This window comes from Eufriesea mexicana, unplaced genomic scaffold (genome assembly GCF_001483705.2).
Source record: "Eufriesea mexicana isolate 0111107269 unplaced genomic scaffold, ASM148370v2 scaffold12005, whole genome shotgun sequence".
Lineage (NCBI taxonomy): Eukaryota > Metazoa > Arthropoda > Insecta > Hymenoptera > Apidae > Eufriesea > Eufriesea mexicana.
Window position 1 is genome coordinate 123,411 of NW_016919598.1, and position 16,581 is coordinate 139,991.

Genomic DNA, 16,581 nt, shown 5'->3' on the forward strand with positions numbered 1-16,581 from the left:
AGGGAACTGCTAGGAAGCACAACACAGTATCTAGACCAAGCGTACCAACGAAAGTTATAGATAATAATAAACCCCATGGGAGGGGAGGACCCCCAATACCTAAATAACCGATTTTAGAACGTTCTATTAAAAATTTTCCGCATTTTCCGCGTATTTCCTTAAAGTACGAGTATTATTAGCGTCTCCTGTTATCCCCCATTTTGTAATGGTCCTACTTCTCTTTCATTCACCGGACATTTGACCATGGTCTAGCGTTAACGACGGTACCCTTTGCTATCCGATATCGAATATTTATCGCGTCTTTGAAAATTTCCAGGCCGAAAGTCGCGTCCCGTGTGGACTAATAAATTCATCCGCGACTGTCAGGAGAGACGCTGCTGTACAAAAGGAACGGGACAGCGTTAATTATACAGGGGTGGTTCTCGTCGCGTTAAATTCACCGTGTTCGTGCATTGGGCGAGCGATTTACTTTGCGTTACGAGCCGCATTGTGCCCGAAACGTCAGGGGTAACCTAGAAAAAGTGACGCATACTCTTTATCGGCCACTAAACGCGTGTGTTCTGTTTACCCCGCGCCCCGTGCCGCGTGTATCCGGGCTACGATAAGGTGGACATCGCGGCTCAGGAGCGTCGAGGTTAACTCGAACACTCTTAAGGATGAACGGTGAATGGCAAACAGAATTACCTTCTTCCTAGCGAGAAGGAAAAGGTGGCACTTGTTCGATGCTCGTTACGCTTATTTAATATTCGATTGGTTTCTGTGGATCTACGAGAGCCTTTTACGGACCTCGATTGGCCATTCTAGCTCGTTCCTCTTTCGATCGCGACGCTCGTTCACGCATTTTAACGAGGCAACGAGAGCTAAAGGTTGAATAAAATTGAAGACGTGGAGGGAAAATTGTAGCTCCATGGGAGTTGCAATTAGATCGGGATGGTATATTTATATTACTGCAAGGTTAATGGGTTGTGCCAGTAGTAGTGAATCGGAAAGAAGAGTTCGGTTCGGTCGATGAACGTTTGAGATAGATGCGAGAGTTCAAGTAGCAACAAAAGTCCTTAAAGAGGTATTCAATTTTTATTTCAAGTATCTTTTCGCATTTATCGTAGCTCGAAGATGTGTAGTAAAATTTAGTAAGATTTAAACTACGATTTATCGTACTAGCTCTCTATTTCTCATTTTTCAGGCATACATGTAACGTCACAAGGACACGTTTAAATTTGCAGCGATAAGCATGCGAAATTTCTCGTTGCCTATTGACATTTATACCTTTCGAAATGTCACTAATTTCTGACAGTATGATACGATGACTTACCTCTTTCTACTATAGCCTAAAATTTATATATAACCTGACAGAAACGTAGCGAATACACAGAATATTTATCAAATATTAACCTCCATGAAAATGACATTTATGTTTAACCTTTGTCCACGATCATCGATCAATGATTCACGTATTTATGTAAAGAATATACGTCTATGCAAAATATGCAAATGATGTTAGATAACAGCTCTACTTTTTAGAATTCTCCGATAACAAAACGATAACACCAATTTCTATCCAGGTCCCATAACTTTGTTACTCACTTTTATATTTGCATTCAGTACACATTATACTTAATTGACACTAGAATCATTGAAAGCGTCTAAATATCTTTAAAACCTTGTTTCAAATACATTAATTTTTGCGTCTATTCAAATACCACAATGATTATCATCATATATGTATAAATTATTCAGTTTCCCGTTATAGACCTATAATCTATATAGTCCTAACGTCAAACAGAAAACTATATGTAGAATTGGAATGAGTACGAAAGAAGGAAAGAATGTCAAGAGTGCTTAGAATTGACTGCAAAGAATATTTATAGTAGAGTCAAGTCAAAGTTTAGGGATGCCTCCGGAGTGGTTGAAGTGCTTGGTTGGTGGGAAAAGGGCATGATTGAGAAAGAAAGCCTGGGTATGAAAGAGGACAGAATGCAAGGTTTAAATAAGGGTGCAAAGTAGGCGAGTCAGTCTTTAAGAGCTTTTAAAATCAGTCTTTTTGCAGTCTTGAAGAATGTGTGTAAGAAGTCCAAGTCAGACTAACAGTTCAGTCTAAGAAAGATCAGAAGAGCATGCTCGTAGCGAATCTCTCTCTTGTTTCATAGCCAGCCGCCATTCTATTTATAAGCTTATTTTATTCTATTAAGAAGCCAACAATACTATCCTAAGTCAGTGCACCCAAAATCCGATCCTACATATATAATAATACTTCCTCCAAAAATCTTCCCCCAACGACGAGGATCACAACCCTCAAGAAAATCTCCGTTCAAAAAATTGAAACCAATCGTTCAATTCTTTATCGACCAGTCCAAAATGCTATTCGACAAACATACAGTAAAATATAATTTGATAACACACCCTCTAATTCACCCTCGTTCTTCAATAAGGGTTGCTCATCGAGGAACTCGTACGTTTAAATTCTCCGTTGGTTATAATAATCCGTGGAAAGGTACTCCACGAAAATTGTGCAAAATATTGTTTAGTTATACTCCCGGCACTGTGCTCCGCCGTTACAGCGTATACACTTCCAGCCCGTTATCCAATCTTGCTTTACGCTCCCTTATATTACTTCATCTTCCGTGGCCGCTGTACGGGTACCGCGCTCGTCTCGTGCAGGGGCCCCTGTTCAGACAGCACGTCGTAAAACAAAAATTTTCCCAGCCCACGCGTAGGCGTGCCCATGACCTGGAATTAAATAAAACGTCCCTGTTCATCGGGACCAAGCCGCGAAGGCGTTGCAGGAGGAAATTGAAACCGTGCACGGTATTAACTTAGCCTGCATTATATCGGGATACAATGTCGAGACGGACTTCCTTAACCAGCCATGCCACGTGGAACGGCCTGCATCGAAACATGCAACTTTAATAAAAATAACACGGTATCCTCGATTCGTGACAGACACTGTGCAGGGCGTTGCAAAATTGCGGATCGATCGAATAGGGGATGATAGGACAGAGCAGAGGGTACTTTTTCGCTACGAGGCGGCTGTTCGATTTTATCACGTGGTTACGATGCAAGCAGAGATTCGGAATTTAGTCCACTGGCAAAAATCTGCGATTACTCTTTATCCAACGCTGAAAGAACGTGTGCTACAAATGTGTCCGTGGCAAGATATTTTTGAGGTTAAGACGCAATCCTATATACTCTATCGCTAGTGGCTACCTGAGATACACTGAACAACGTATCCTACGTGTGCATCAATATGCGCAATGTAAATGTGTATAGTGTAATTACGAAAATTCTGTGAACTCGAGACGCATTTCATTCTAATTAACCTCTATACACTTACTTCATTCGCAATAAAGGCTTTTAGAGATCACGTAAATTTTTCGCACACGGAAACGTTAGTATAATTAGTTGAGTATAATTTTTCTGGTATGACGAGTGTAGTTTGTTTCTATGCATAATTTGTCTTGAATATGTCTCCACAATATGGTCTCCTAATGTTATTAAATATAAAATTAGCATAAAAAGAATTCAACATGAATTTCTGAGCTTATAAATCATATAATAGAATGAACTTTACCGATCACGATTATGAACCAATCTTAAAAAGACTAAACCTGAAACCTCTTGAAACTCGTAGGACGATTTTCGATCTACTATTCTTATTTAAATTAATTAATGGCGTTGTTAACTGTTTAACTATCAACTTTTATTCGCCTGCTAGATCACTGAATCATTGCGATCATTCCTGCCTCGCAAATACACTTCCAGATACGCTAATACCAACCCTGTAAACTTGTAGAAAGGACCAGTTTCGAGCTAGATTTCTTCGCTGCATTAGCCAATTCCTTTTATAAACTATTATCTAAATATGTCTAATTTATACTGTCATTTCTTCATTCGTATTTGATATGTAACGTCTTTTATATGTAATGTGCTCAGTATAGAACTGGTTAAGTCTACAAAAGGTACACTAATGGGGCTACCCGTTAATTATATATAAATAAATGAATAAGTAATTACTTTGTCCCTCAACTTTTGTCGAGAAGGGTATGTTCATCGATGCAAACAGAATGTTCCTTTCGCCATCCACTTTCAAACTGTGCCCCCTGATTCACCCGTAATTCTAGGACATCCTGTAGATAAGATTGCTATCTTTGGGAAGCAATTTCTTCTTCCACGGTTACCTTCTCTTTTTACTTTTCACTTCTTTCCCATTCGCTCCTTTTCTAACGCCTACGCGATCAGAGAACAGTCGTTTGATCTATTTTCGAGGGATCGATACAAGCGTCCCTTTCAAGCGTGCTCTCGCACGCAAGAGGCAATAATAAAGGCGGGGGCACAATGCTGAAGGGTCTGAACGAGTACGTGGAAACAGTGGTCGCGTGTTATTTAAGGGGTCTTAGGTAACCGGTTAACCCGATCGAAACCGCCTAGTAACGATACACACCGTTTGTTTGCAGTACTTGGAAAATGGCACGACAATCAAATTAAAGAACGTCCGTTTCGAGGCGTCCGGCTCGTATTCCTGTCAAGTCTCGATGACGACTCCTATTTATAGCGAGACTTCCGAAAGCGTTCAAATGAAAGTTATAGGTAAGCCATACGACCATCTTTACGAAACTTAAACCTTTCGCGCACCATTTTCTTTGCATAGGCTACTGCGCCAGTTCGGCCATTGCAGAACGGCTGTCGGACTAACGGCTTCTCTGCTGGTCCAACTTCCGTTGTCTGTGCTGTGCAACCATAAATCATTTTTCCGCACCATGTATCTTTCCGTCGCGATATTTTCTATATGTGCTTTGCGTGAGTGGTAATGGATTTTTCTCGGAGTTTCGTCATTTTTAATTCCGCTACCATAAATAACTGCACTACGGGATACGAAGACACGAATATTCAGATCTGCTGCAAATCCCTTATATCGTGAGATTCTTATGTGCTTACCCTGCCCGTGTTCTTGGAAACTCGTACCCTTTGTTTCGAGCTACTCTAATTAACTTAGCCTCGCATTTTTAATATAATGGGAAATATTTTTTCACTGCCGAGTTGGTCAGTACTTTTGAACAAGTTTAAAAAGTTGCAGCGCATTGTTATTATATAGGTCGGTGTTAGATGGACCTAAATTTTCCCAGATTTTCTACTGAATAGAAGATTGAAATAAATAATGAAAGAGGGATTTTGCATGTTCTTAATAATTATTCCCGGTTTGAATGTAGAACGGTGTGGCTTGTATGAAATTGTCAAGGATTTTTCTAACGAGATAAAGGGACGGAATTAATTGCTTCGTTAATTTTAGCACTATATCTCTAAGTTATCTTAATCTGTAAGAATTCTCCTTCTCGCGAATCTGTGAGAAACTATTACGATGCTTTTCTACTTTTCCTTCGACGATTTCGAGATTTTAAAACGATATGAAATGCCATTTTTGATGGACGATAAAACAGAAAACGAACTGACTTCCACTTTGAATATTTCATTAAAGAGTCACGCGAATATTAGAAGCATTAACTTGTGACGCAATTTTAAAAGAGAGGGCCTGGTACAATGTGAGAGATAAATTTGGAAATAAATATAAAGTTGTAAAAAAAGTTTCTCCGTGATACAGTTATCTATTCATAAGTCGAAAAGGAAGTTTTTAAAATTGGGAAAGTTAGGGAACACGTGAAAGCACTTCCAAACATGCAATTAAAAGAATTCTTTATTCCAACGTCCTTGTCATGTCACAAAGAGGTTAAAGCACATTGATCTTCGCTTATTTTACACTTCAGCTATAAATGTCATTTTTAAATACATGAAATACATAAAATTCATATCTACGCGGATGTTAAGACGGTTTTCTTAATGGTCTAAATTAAATATTTAACCACATAAAAACGACGTCTTGAGCTGCAATTTAATGTAATTTCAGTTTAATAATTGAAGACATCAATTCACGGAAACTCGACCTATTTCGTCTTCGCGGATTTTGCAGAGAAAATCGGGAAACTTCGTTCTTTAAGTTTTTTAATATTCGGGTTACAATCTAGTATGTTAAGCTGTAACGCGATGTAACGTATAAAGCAAAAGTTAACATGTTAACTAGTTTATTTCTCAATTTAATATTTGCAAATTTCATAGAGAAAATTGAGAAACTGGCATTGAAATTTGTTTAATATTTTCTCTGTCACATAATGACATAGAATATTATACGTCAATTTGTAACATGTTTAACATATTGTAATGTCTATAATATCTATTATGTATAATAGATATATAATAGAACGATTACACGTTGATCGCATTGTTTCCTGACCTATTTGGTCTTGGCGAATTTTACACCGGAGATTAAGGAGCTTTATTATAGAAATTTTGCAATATTTCCCTCGTAGTATAATAACGTATAATATTGTATATCAACCTGTGGTACGTTACGAAGTATAATATGCAACGTTAACACGTTAACTAGCTTATTTTCCATCATTGCAAAAACTGTCGATTTTCGCAAACCTATCAGCAAAGTTGATTCATGTTCGTTCCGTAATGCCCAGGCACGCTAATATTTGCATTCGCGTTTCTGAAACGAAGGAAATAGCAAGAAAATAATTATACGCAAATATTATACGCACTTGTTAGAACGAAGCGGTTAAACGCATAATAAAAAAGGATTGACAAAAGTAGAATTTTATATCTCGCAACAAACATAGTTAAATTCGCTCGTATCTTTACACTTTTCCGGACTACAACTTCCATATTGCTTCATACTATTTTTTCCCTCCTTTAATCAGGAAAGAAACATTCGTTTTCGATAAGACGCTGAATAAAAAAGACTCGAACGATGAAAGGTGCTATCAGCCAGGTTCATCCTTTCATCGATCGATCAGCTAATTATGCAATCGTTCTGCTTATACCGTGAAATAAAATCGCGATAAAACACGATGTCTTTGCAATTATAATGTGCCGTTCAAGCATAAAAATGTTATATGACTTTTATCGGCATAAATCGGGACAGGTCGCGTACAGGCTGCACGTTCCGCTCGGTGTAAAACACGAAGGGAATACATTTGCAAGCGTAATCCATACAAGGGAAAAAAATGATCGCAAATATCGTACTCGTTCCACTTGCTGGAAAGAAAGCAAATGTATTAAAAATAAAAAGAGAAAAAATGAAACGAAAGTTAAACATTTAGCTTAAGTCTGAAGCTCCTGAAGCGTTCTTACCCAAGATGTTCGCGGTAATTCTGTTCTAATTAGCTTTATGAAATTGCGTAGTACCACAGACTGAAAACCCGAAAATCACGTTCAAGAAGAGCATGTACGTGGTGGGCGAAAGTTTAGAGGCGAATTGCACCTCCTCGGCTGCGCATCCAGTTCCTCACTTGACTTGGTACATAAACGACAAGGAGGTGAGTAAATGTCAAAGATAACAGGCAACTTTCTTCAACGAACCTCGAACGAAGTAATTTTTACCCGGTGATGTCGTTGGTTTTAATTAGCGACGCAGCCGTGCAACCCCTTTTAAATTTAACCGGTTTTGTATCGTTCGTTAAGACCTGCAATGAGACAAAAGAGTTAAGCTGGCGTGTAGAAACGAGTAATCGTTGAATTGCGGCATAGCAAGTTTCAAATTAACTCTCTAATTTGTCACTTGAAAGCGATAGACATATTTCTCATTCGTTTGTCTTTCTACTATTGTATTTTAGTAATAAGTCTAGTAATTTGTGTAAATACAATAATTAGCAGCTTTTTAATTGAAGATTAATTTAAAAGACTATATTTAAATGTATTAATTTAAAAAACTTATTTACAGTAATTACCAATCTCTAAAGTTTAGATTATAATGAGAAATTATGTATAATAAAATAGAATCAGAATTATTTGATAAGTTCCAGTTCTAAAAAATTAAATCAAAAATAAAATTTTAAAGCCATCTGAATATTTAGTAATACTATTACTTCTATAAATCTCTTTCCAACTCTGACTCTTCAAGTACTGACTGTGACAATAGATCAATGTCCTCTGGATTTTTTCGACCTCCCATTAAGGAAATTTAGAACCTAAAAAAATATCAGTTTCTTTGTAAATAGTCTTAAATTAAGATAGATGATAAAAGAGCAATCGTTGTTTTAACTCGTCGAAGAATAACACTTTTATTATCTTTCTTGATGGATTTGTCTACATAAATGTGATAAACGTTATTTACCATTGACGATAGATTGAATAGAAATTTTCCTTCTGCCATTCTGACCGATTGTCACGGTTTCTTTTGTCTGTTACACTAGGTGGATATCAGTCTGGTAAACCACTATCCGCACACGTACCACAAGGACCAACTGATGTCCGCTACTGCGAAGCTAACCATAGAGGTGTCCGCGTTGCACGCTGGGGAGAATGGATACTTGGAGATCAGCTGCTCTTCAACTATTCCTGATTATCCCTTGCACCACGTGAAATACGCTGATATAAGAAAGGAAACGGTCTCGGGTAATTATTCCATCCAATTTTCAAACAATCTCTGTCTTCACTTTCATTTCTTTCCTTCACACCTGCAAGTAACGAATATGATTTAAAAAATCTGTAAATTTAATTTACGGGTACTCATTTTCAGGAATTTACCTTTACACGATTTTCCAGCGCTGTTAATTGATTTAATTACTGTCGGGAACTGATTTTGTAAAAGTTTGTCTGTCGACATCAAAGAGCCAAGTGAAGTCTGCATTCGTTCCATTTATAATTGCTATATTTTCCATGATAAGTAGAAATTACTCATTTCCAAACAATTTTTATTTTATGCTTAATTTCAGATTGAATGTCCGACCTGTAATTCGGTTATTAAATATTAGATTACTTTAAAATTTTTCGGCGAATGTTAATTCTATTCATCCTATTTGTAATATTTCTGTTTTTCAGTTTCCTCTATTTTTTTTCTCTCTTTTTTTTATTTTGACACGGAAACCATAGACAAACGATTCGCGTTTTATGAAACTTGACCGATTTAAATTGGAATTCGCTTTTCAAATGGAAATTTGTTTTTACGGATTGAAATCGATACACGAGTATTAGGCCTGGTTTACAAACCAGGAGAAAGAACTGTGCATCGCGTACGTTGCATTTCTCCGTTCGTTTTTTTCCTTTTTCCTTCAAAAAGCATTTTTCTACTCAAATCTGCTAGCCATGAGATTTTCATCTCAAATTCCTTTTCTATGCTTCACATAAGGCAAACTAATGAATGAGATGCGTAGCTTCAAAAGTAGACGTTCTAATTAACCCGTTTGAAGCGCTATTGCATCGCGAGAGAAAACGTCCAATTAGAAATAGCAATCGCAAAATTCGTATATACCTTCTTCATTCCTGCGTTACGTCTAACATCGTAGAAATGTCGTTCACGAATTCGAATTCCATTTCAGTCAAGCTTAACACACAATTATACTAAATGATACAATATTCTCTGTGTTTATATTAACTGTTTAATGTAAATTATTAGATGTGATGTACGTGAGATGAATTTTATAATTAAGATTAATCAAAATGGGAAAAAATATCATGTGATAAAAATAATGATTTTCTGAACTTATTGTTATATAATTGAATCAATTTATTATGCTTATGAAAGTTAGATGGGTTCTTAATAATTACTTTAAAATTAATTTAATAATATTTTTTTGTGATAGAGGAGGCCATCAAAGAAGTATGATTTATATTGAATGGCTAACAGAAAATATTTTTCGAACATTTTTGTGTTGTATAAATGCAAAAGGTCAAATCAAGCCTTTTTAAATGGAGATATATACTTGCTTTTAATAACATTGTTGGAAAAAGCTGAGAAACAAATTTAATTATAAGAAAAATTTTATATTTTAAATTCCAGTAGATGTTTCAATTGCATGTAATTTCCTGTTGCAAGACATTTTACTATTTCATAGGAAGCAATATAAATTGCAAATAATAAAATGACTAAATTTAATTATTAGAAAAAATAGTAGTTTGAAATACTATTATTTTCACTGCTGCAAGCTTTATTCTTTTCATCCTTTAAATTCTTTGTAATCCAATATCACAAAAAATTCAGAAATATCAGTGTAACTTTAAAACAAAAAATATTTATTCCTACAAAAATTTTCATCTCTACATTACTCATTCAACACAGATCAATTTTTCTCGATGACCTTACTCATCGTAATGTCGCAAATTAATAAATTTCACGTAATTGTTCCATCTTTAACTAGAAAAAATTCCAAATTTAGTACTGAATAAAAATTTTAACAGATATGAAATACAAAAAATATAACTCACTCTGTTTCATCGGTCGTATGGAATTTTATATTTATAAATTTTTCAAGTGACACACTGTATCGCGTATCGTGCGCTTCTAACGTGAGATCCTTCTTTGTTCGTTGTTCCAGTGCAAATTATACCCGCGCCGATCGCCGAGTCCTCAGCACCGAATGTCGCGTGGGGATGGCCCCTAGCTACGTTACTGTGCATACTCTGCGTGATGCACAAGATCATTCCTTAATAAAAGTCAATTGCTTTAGGATAATTAAACGAAAGAAAAAAGAAAAAAATTAAAGAAAGGTGAAGAAAAAAAAAACACAGGAAAAAAAGCGCAAAAAAAAGATGTGTAATATACGTAAACGAAGTGTAAACACGAGTGGAGAAAAAGGGAGAACTTGTGGGAAGGGGGGAATATATATATTATATACATGCATATATATATAAATATATATATATATATATTAAAGAACGAACAATCACAATGTCTTCCTTGATTATATCGAAATACACGGGGGCAGCGATTTTATTGTCTTGCAGAAATTTTATAAACTCATATAGACGCGGCTTCTTCGTGCAACTATTTTCGATTGTCGCTTGTATCGATCGTTATCTATTTCGCGGAAATATTATCGAATCCCGGGAGTGAATTCCGTTCGTTTCCTGGTTGTTTTGACTCGTTAAGAGTTCACGACCATCGAAACGGCGATAGACGAAAATAAGTAAAATGAAAAAGAAAAAAAATATGGGAAAAGAAAAAGATAACGTAGTGAATAGTAATTCGCCGGTTAACAGTGATTTTTTCTAAAAAGAAAAAGATGAAAAAAAGATAAGCACACATACACACGGGCGCATTTTTCTTCTTCCACTCCTCGTAACGTCGACAGCAAGATTAAACCGTTTACCATCGTTCGAGATCTCTGTATGTACATATTTGTTTTTGGTTCAAAATCCTTTAACTATGTTGAGACTATATCGAATAGAATAATTTATTCGCTCGTACGAAATCGTCGAGGAGAATTTATTGTATCCGCGAGAGTATATACGACGCACTGTTTTATCTACAGTTTAGAAAACTATCTACATATCGCTATTTCATGATTATTGCGACGCCCTCTCGAAGCGATCCCGAGCATTTCGATGGGCAGATCTGTTCGTTCGGTCGGTATATCATAACGATCGGAGACGGTGTAATGAATGTCAATTCGTAAATCGAATTTCTTATTCGAAATTAAGAAGTGTAATCGTATAGTTATCGTTTCAGATGAACGTTGAAGTATAATCGTGTACAATTTTTTGGAAGACATATAGCTGATTTTAATATCTATCGTTTAGGTACGTGAAGTTTCTCTATTAAATTGATATCTTTGTTTTGATCGAAAGGTTAAACACGATTTAACGAGAACAAACGAGAATTGAATATCTTTAGTGTATCATCTTGAAGCGTGTATAATTATTTTCTTGTTCTTGTTTTCTTGTCGGCACACATAACCAAAGATGAACATTGTGATCGATTATTTAACGTTTTTACATTCCTAGTTCTAGTACAATCTAAGTACTCGTCGTAAAACTAATTTAAGTAAGAACGAAGAATTACCTATATATTTCATATACATATTATCGTATAAAGAGATATGATAAGTTATATAGGTATGATACATACGAGCTTCGTACACGTGTGCATGTGAATGTTTTGTTTTCAAATATCTCAGATATTTATATAAAAAGATTATACATATATATGTATGTTTGCTAGCAAACGCAAAGTATAGTCCAAAACTGGCATCCTATTGACAAATCAGAAATTAAGACTGTTGTACCTTGTTATCGGCATAATGATATAATTCGTCGTTAACGACGATGTTACTTATTTAATACGCTATCACTGTTCTTTAATTTACTCTCGTTCCTCGTATTTCCTATAAGACGGAGATATATCAAATATTTGTACGTATATTTATTATCGATGTAAAAATGATTCCACCTAAGGCACTCTCCTGTATAATAATGATGTCTAGTTTTCACGAAACGCATTTATATGTAATTAATGTAAAGCCAGCTACATACGTTTAATTATACCGTGCAATAAAATTGTATGTTATAGGTAACAAAAGAATTGAAAAATCGTCGCGTGTGATATGCAATCTATTATTAATTATTAGCACGGTTCGTGCATAGGTTAATTTTATATCGTGCCTAGAAATATATAATTCAGGCCAAAATTATATTTTTATTAATTATTATATGATACAATCATTATTTACATTTCGACGTAACTTTTCTAGTATATTAATATTTCCTAAAATATATATTCTGAACTGCCACTCTATACTCGAATATTCCCTATTATTTCTTTCTTTTCTTCTAGTAACTTTTGTTTTATTATTCAACAAATTTATCACTTACGTCTAAACTAGTTACAACCTAACACTACCCCGAATGTTTGTACCATAAAATTTTAACGAGCAACGAGCAATTGTGTCATTTAATCGCGCTATATGTGAACTCGCGAAAAATTGTCATAAATGCGTAATATCGATATAGAAAAATATAACTTTCCTATACTTATTTTAAACCCGTCGTTCAACTTTCAACACAGTTTTATTGCACACTGTAATCAATCGTCTATAGCTGACTTGGTAAAACGTACGCACACGTAGGCTCGTCCCTTAAGAACATAACTTGTTCGTTACAACAAGCCCTATTTTTAACGAGAAGTAAAAAGAGCGAAAGAATGAAAGAAAAAGTTGTACGCGATCAAAGGGGGAGATCTGGTTATTTTGTTGCCACGGGCGTGGATTTCATACACGCCTATAAATGTCTACACGGGGCAGAAAAACAACAAGGTGTAATTATAGAATTTCCTTGCCTACGCACCGCGCTCTGCTCGTCGATCAATAAAATTGTGTATACGACGGCTTTCCGGGACATCCCACGTGTGCACGATTCTAAAACGCTTCCGTTCCCCTTTTTCTTCTCTTCTTTTTTTTCAGTTTAACATGTTCTGTGCAAGGGAAGAACGAGAGGAAGAGTGATAGAGTTAAACAGATAGAGAGGAAGATAGAAAGACAGAGAGAGAGAGAAAGAAAGAAAGAAAGCAAGGGAACCAGTGTGAGTGGGAGAGAGAGAAAGAGCGTTATATCCATAATGGTAAGAGATCTTTAGCAGGTGATACTTTCGACGTATCGTGCAACATATCGTAGCGTTATAATTACACGTAAAGAGTTAATCTTTTCGAGCCTCACGGCTACTCGATTGTCCTTGTTCTCGAGAGCCGCGCGATAATAGTCGCGGCACAATGCCGATACAATGGAGACGGTGACGAACGCGACCCAGCTCGGGCCACTATACAGAGTGAGTCGCCCGAAACGGAATTTAACTTGAATAAAGAAGTTTCATGGATTCGATGGACAATGCGTGGGACTGATTTAAATGGTTTCGAGGTACGAATGATTATGATTATACTCTTCAAATTCTTCTCCTTATCCTATTGTACATAAAAATTAGATGGTTCTTTTTTACAGATTTTTTTTTTACGAAATTTGTGAAATCACAATAGCGATAATATAATTATAAATTTCTATGGTAACGAGAGTTTGTAAAATTAAAATTTATAACAACGATATCGCGAAACAATATACGGAATATGTAATTTTCAGGGAATTCGAAATTTCACACCGAATCGACGAGATCTAAATTTTGCCTGTGAGAAAAAATATTTGCTATTTATTAACAAAGTAGCAGAAAAGATTTGAAACGGATCGAAATTAGTTGATCGAAATTGTGAAAACGAATATGTATACCGGACGAGTATGTAATACGAACCTGTCTGATCCTCGAAGCTATTGAAATCGTATCACCCTATGGATACCGCTCTGGATACCGCAAAATGGAAGACAAAAGGCGACCGAGTCGCGGGAAAAGCGGCAAATTCCCGCCAGTAGCAACCGGTGTCGTAGACAAATGATCAAGATGTTGTTGTTGTTCACGTTGATGTCTTCTTTTCAAATGCTGATTGTAACTACAAACGAGATTCCATCGAGCGACGATAAAACGTTGGTCCATTCGACGAAGAATCTAGCTGTGAGGATAGTCGGCGGAGAAGTCACTGACATAAAAAACTACCCGTTTCTCGTAGGTGAAATGCGCCCGTGACGTTTCCTAAATATTATATAAAACTACGGATACTCGAATCACTCTAATCGTCTCGAGGAGACGGTGAAAAATATAGCTATAGAAACGTCATCGAGACTATGTCAATTTACGATACCTTTCCTAACAAGTCTCGATAACGACAAAAAAGGCAATTCCTCGTAAGTTATTTTATTAGAATTCATAGAGAGTAGCAGAAAATGCGTAAAATGTTTCCTATTAACGGAATTGATCGATGTAAAACTCGCAGAGAAGAAAATACACAGGATGATCCAGAAAAGAGGGTTAAATAATTTAGGAGAATATTGAAAGCAACGTATCAATATAGGTATGCAAAATAATTCTAAAGGGGACAAGCACTTTATTCTTGACTATTAATATCAGTAAAGAGTACAGAATACTGATGAAACGATTCCACATAGACCGGAAATTTGTTAGATTTACGTTGAATTGGAAGATAAGAACGTGGAACGCCTTTTATAATGAGCTGAAATAAGAATCTGATATTAAATGAACATCTTGATCTCACAGCATGTTCCATCTCCTTCAGGATTAATTTGCATTTCTATGTTGATAGAATCTTCTTTTTCTCTCTTCAATGGATGTATATACACCTGAATTATTTAACTTTTCTCTTAGATCATCCTATAAAGCAGTTCTTTAATTAATTCTGAAAATATTATTCGTATACGTTAGAATAGCAAGTTTCTCTGGAAACGATTAGAGTGTTCTTTATGAATATCCTAGTTGTATCGGTAAGATGTAGGGGTTCGCTGATGACGAAACCGAATTTTCAATGTCAATTTCTCGTAGGTCTCGGTCCAACGGCGACACTTTAGTCATATCTGCGGAGGTACTTACATAGCACCGAGATTCGTTTTGTCAGCCGCTCATTGCATGGTCAGGTGCGTTCTAAGACTGCGACACTTCTACAGTCTATCGCTCTTCGCCCTAAAATGGTAGCAGTGTATCTTTAACGTGTCGGATTTTGTGACCAACAGATTAGTGAAAATAATCAATTGACGAAATGTTCATAAGTCTATTTATGGCAACTCGATGAATTATGGAATTGGTGCTTGTATATGTGACTGCACGATGAATACTCATCGTATAATCATGAGAAATATTAGATAGACAGATTGGGAGTTTAGGGGATAATTTGTATCATTTAATTGATAGGAGAGAACCGAAGGAATTGCAAATAATTAAGATAAGAATTTTTTACAATTATTTTTCTTGAGCTGGAAGAGAAATGAGTTCAGGAGTTTGGATATTGAATTGTAACATATGAAATGGTTTGTTTTTAGTATAAGGCAGAAATATTTGAATTTATTGATAAAGTGTTTCATTAGCAGAATCAAGGAAACTTCTAGTATAAAATTCTAAAGATTTTAGGGTATTATTTTGTAGAATTTATTAGCCAGTAACTACGATCAATTGCATGAAGTCATTCGTGCGATGAAGAAGATTTATAGTCTTCGAATATAACAAGATTTCGTGTTCGAAATCATTCTATCGGTATAAAATGTGGCATATATGTTCAACCATTGTCACGAGAGGCAAGAGCATTGATATCGACTTGCGATAATTGCCTGTGTGTCTATAAATAGAATTTAGAAGAACCTTATAAACAGGTAGACTTTACTTGCAAAATATAAACGATAAAAATAAGATAATGAATAAATATTGCGTATGTTACAATCCAATATAAACAACGTAAACAGTTCCAATCTTAGGTACCAAACAATTAATCATTAAGTATAATACTTCTAACTTCCTTTTTAAGATATTAAACTTACACGTCGTCTTCACATTAAATAGAATTAATCGAGTTCCGTTTACCTACACATATGAAACAACCACTTTATTTTATCATACGATGTATCTTATATGCGGTTAAAGTAGTTTGCTCAAATTCATAGGGACAAGAACATAGAATCGATTTCCTTTTGGTACTCGTTTTGGTAAACGATTTTGTAGGAATTAGTTAGTTCATTGAAACAAAATGCGCGATAAACGACGTCTATAGTTATTTTTTTATTAAGATCATAGATAAATGAGACATCGTTATAAAGAGGAAAAAAAAATGGAACTTACTATTTCTCGTGTATTTTTATGCTACCATTTTATGGTCATAGAGCACTCTCCGCTCGTAGCGCTTTCATTGCTATCATAGACACGTATGCTGCTTTT

At 35.6% G+C, this 16,581-nt stretch overlaps 2 protein-coding genes across 2 annotated transcripts in view; both read left to right on the forward strand.

The window, feature by feature from the left end:
- The window catches only part of LOC108553668 (uncharacterized), a 34,549-nt gene extending 20,582 nt beyond the window's left edge, over positions 1-13,967 (forward strand). Inside the window, exons 3-8 of the mRNA XM_017908665.1 lie at positions 4,452-4,584; positions 7,237-7,370; positions 8,247-8,448; positions 10,368-11,571; positions 13,230-13,679; positions 13,896-13,967. Coding sequence (XP_017764154.1) covers positions 4,452-4,584; positions 7,237-7,370; positions 8,247-8,448; positions 10,368-10,480 — 582 coding nt within the window. The 3' untranslated portion in view covers positions 10,481-11,571; positions 13,230-13,679; positions 13,896-13,967. The remainder of the gene's footprint in view (positions 1-4,451; positions 4,585-7,236; positions 7,371-8,246; positions 8,449-10,367; positions 11,572-13,229; positions 13,680-13,895) is intronic.
- A 76-nt stretch (positions 13,968-14,043) lies between these two features.
- On the forward strand, positions 14,044-15,574 carry LOC108553669 (serine protease 33-like). The gene is made up of 2 exons (XM_017908666.1): positions 14,044-14,370; positions 15,202-15,574. Exons 1-2 carry the CDS (start codon positions 14,200-14,202, stop codon positions 15,349-15,351), a joined length of 321 nt encoding a protein of 106 aa, XP_017764155.1. The 5' UTR covers positions 14,044-14,199; the 3' UTR covers positions 15,352-15,574.
- Positions 15,575-16,581: the final 1,007 nt, after the last annotated feature.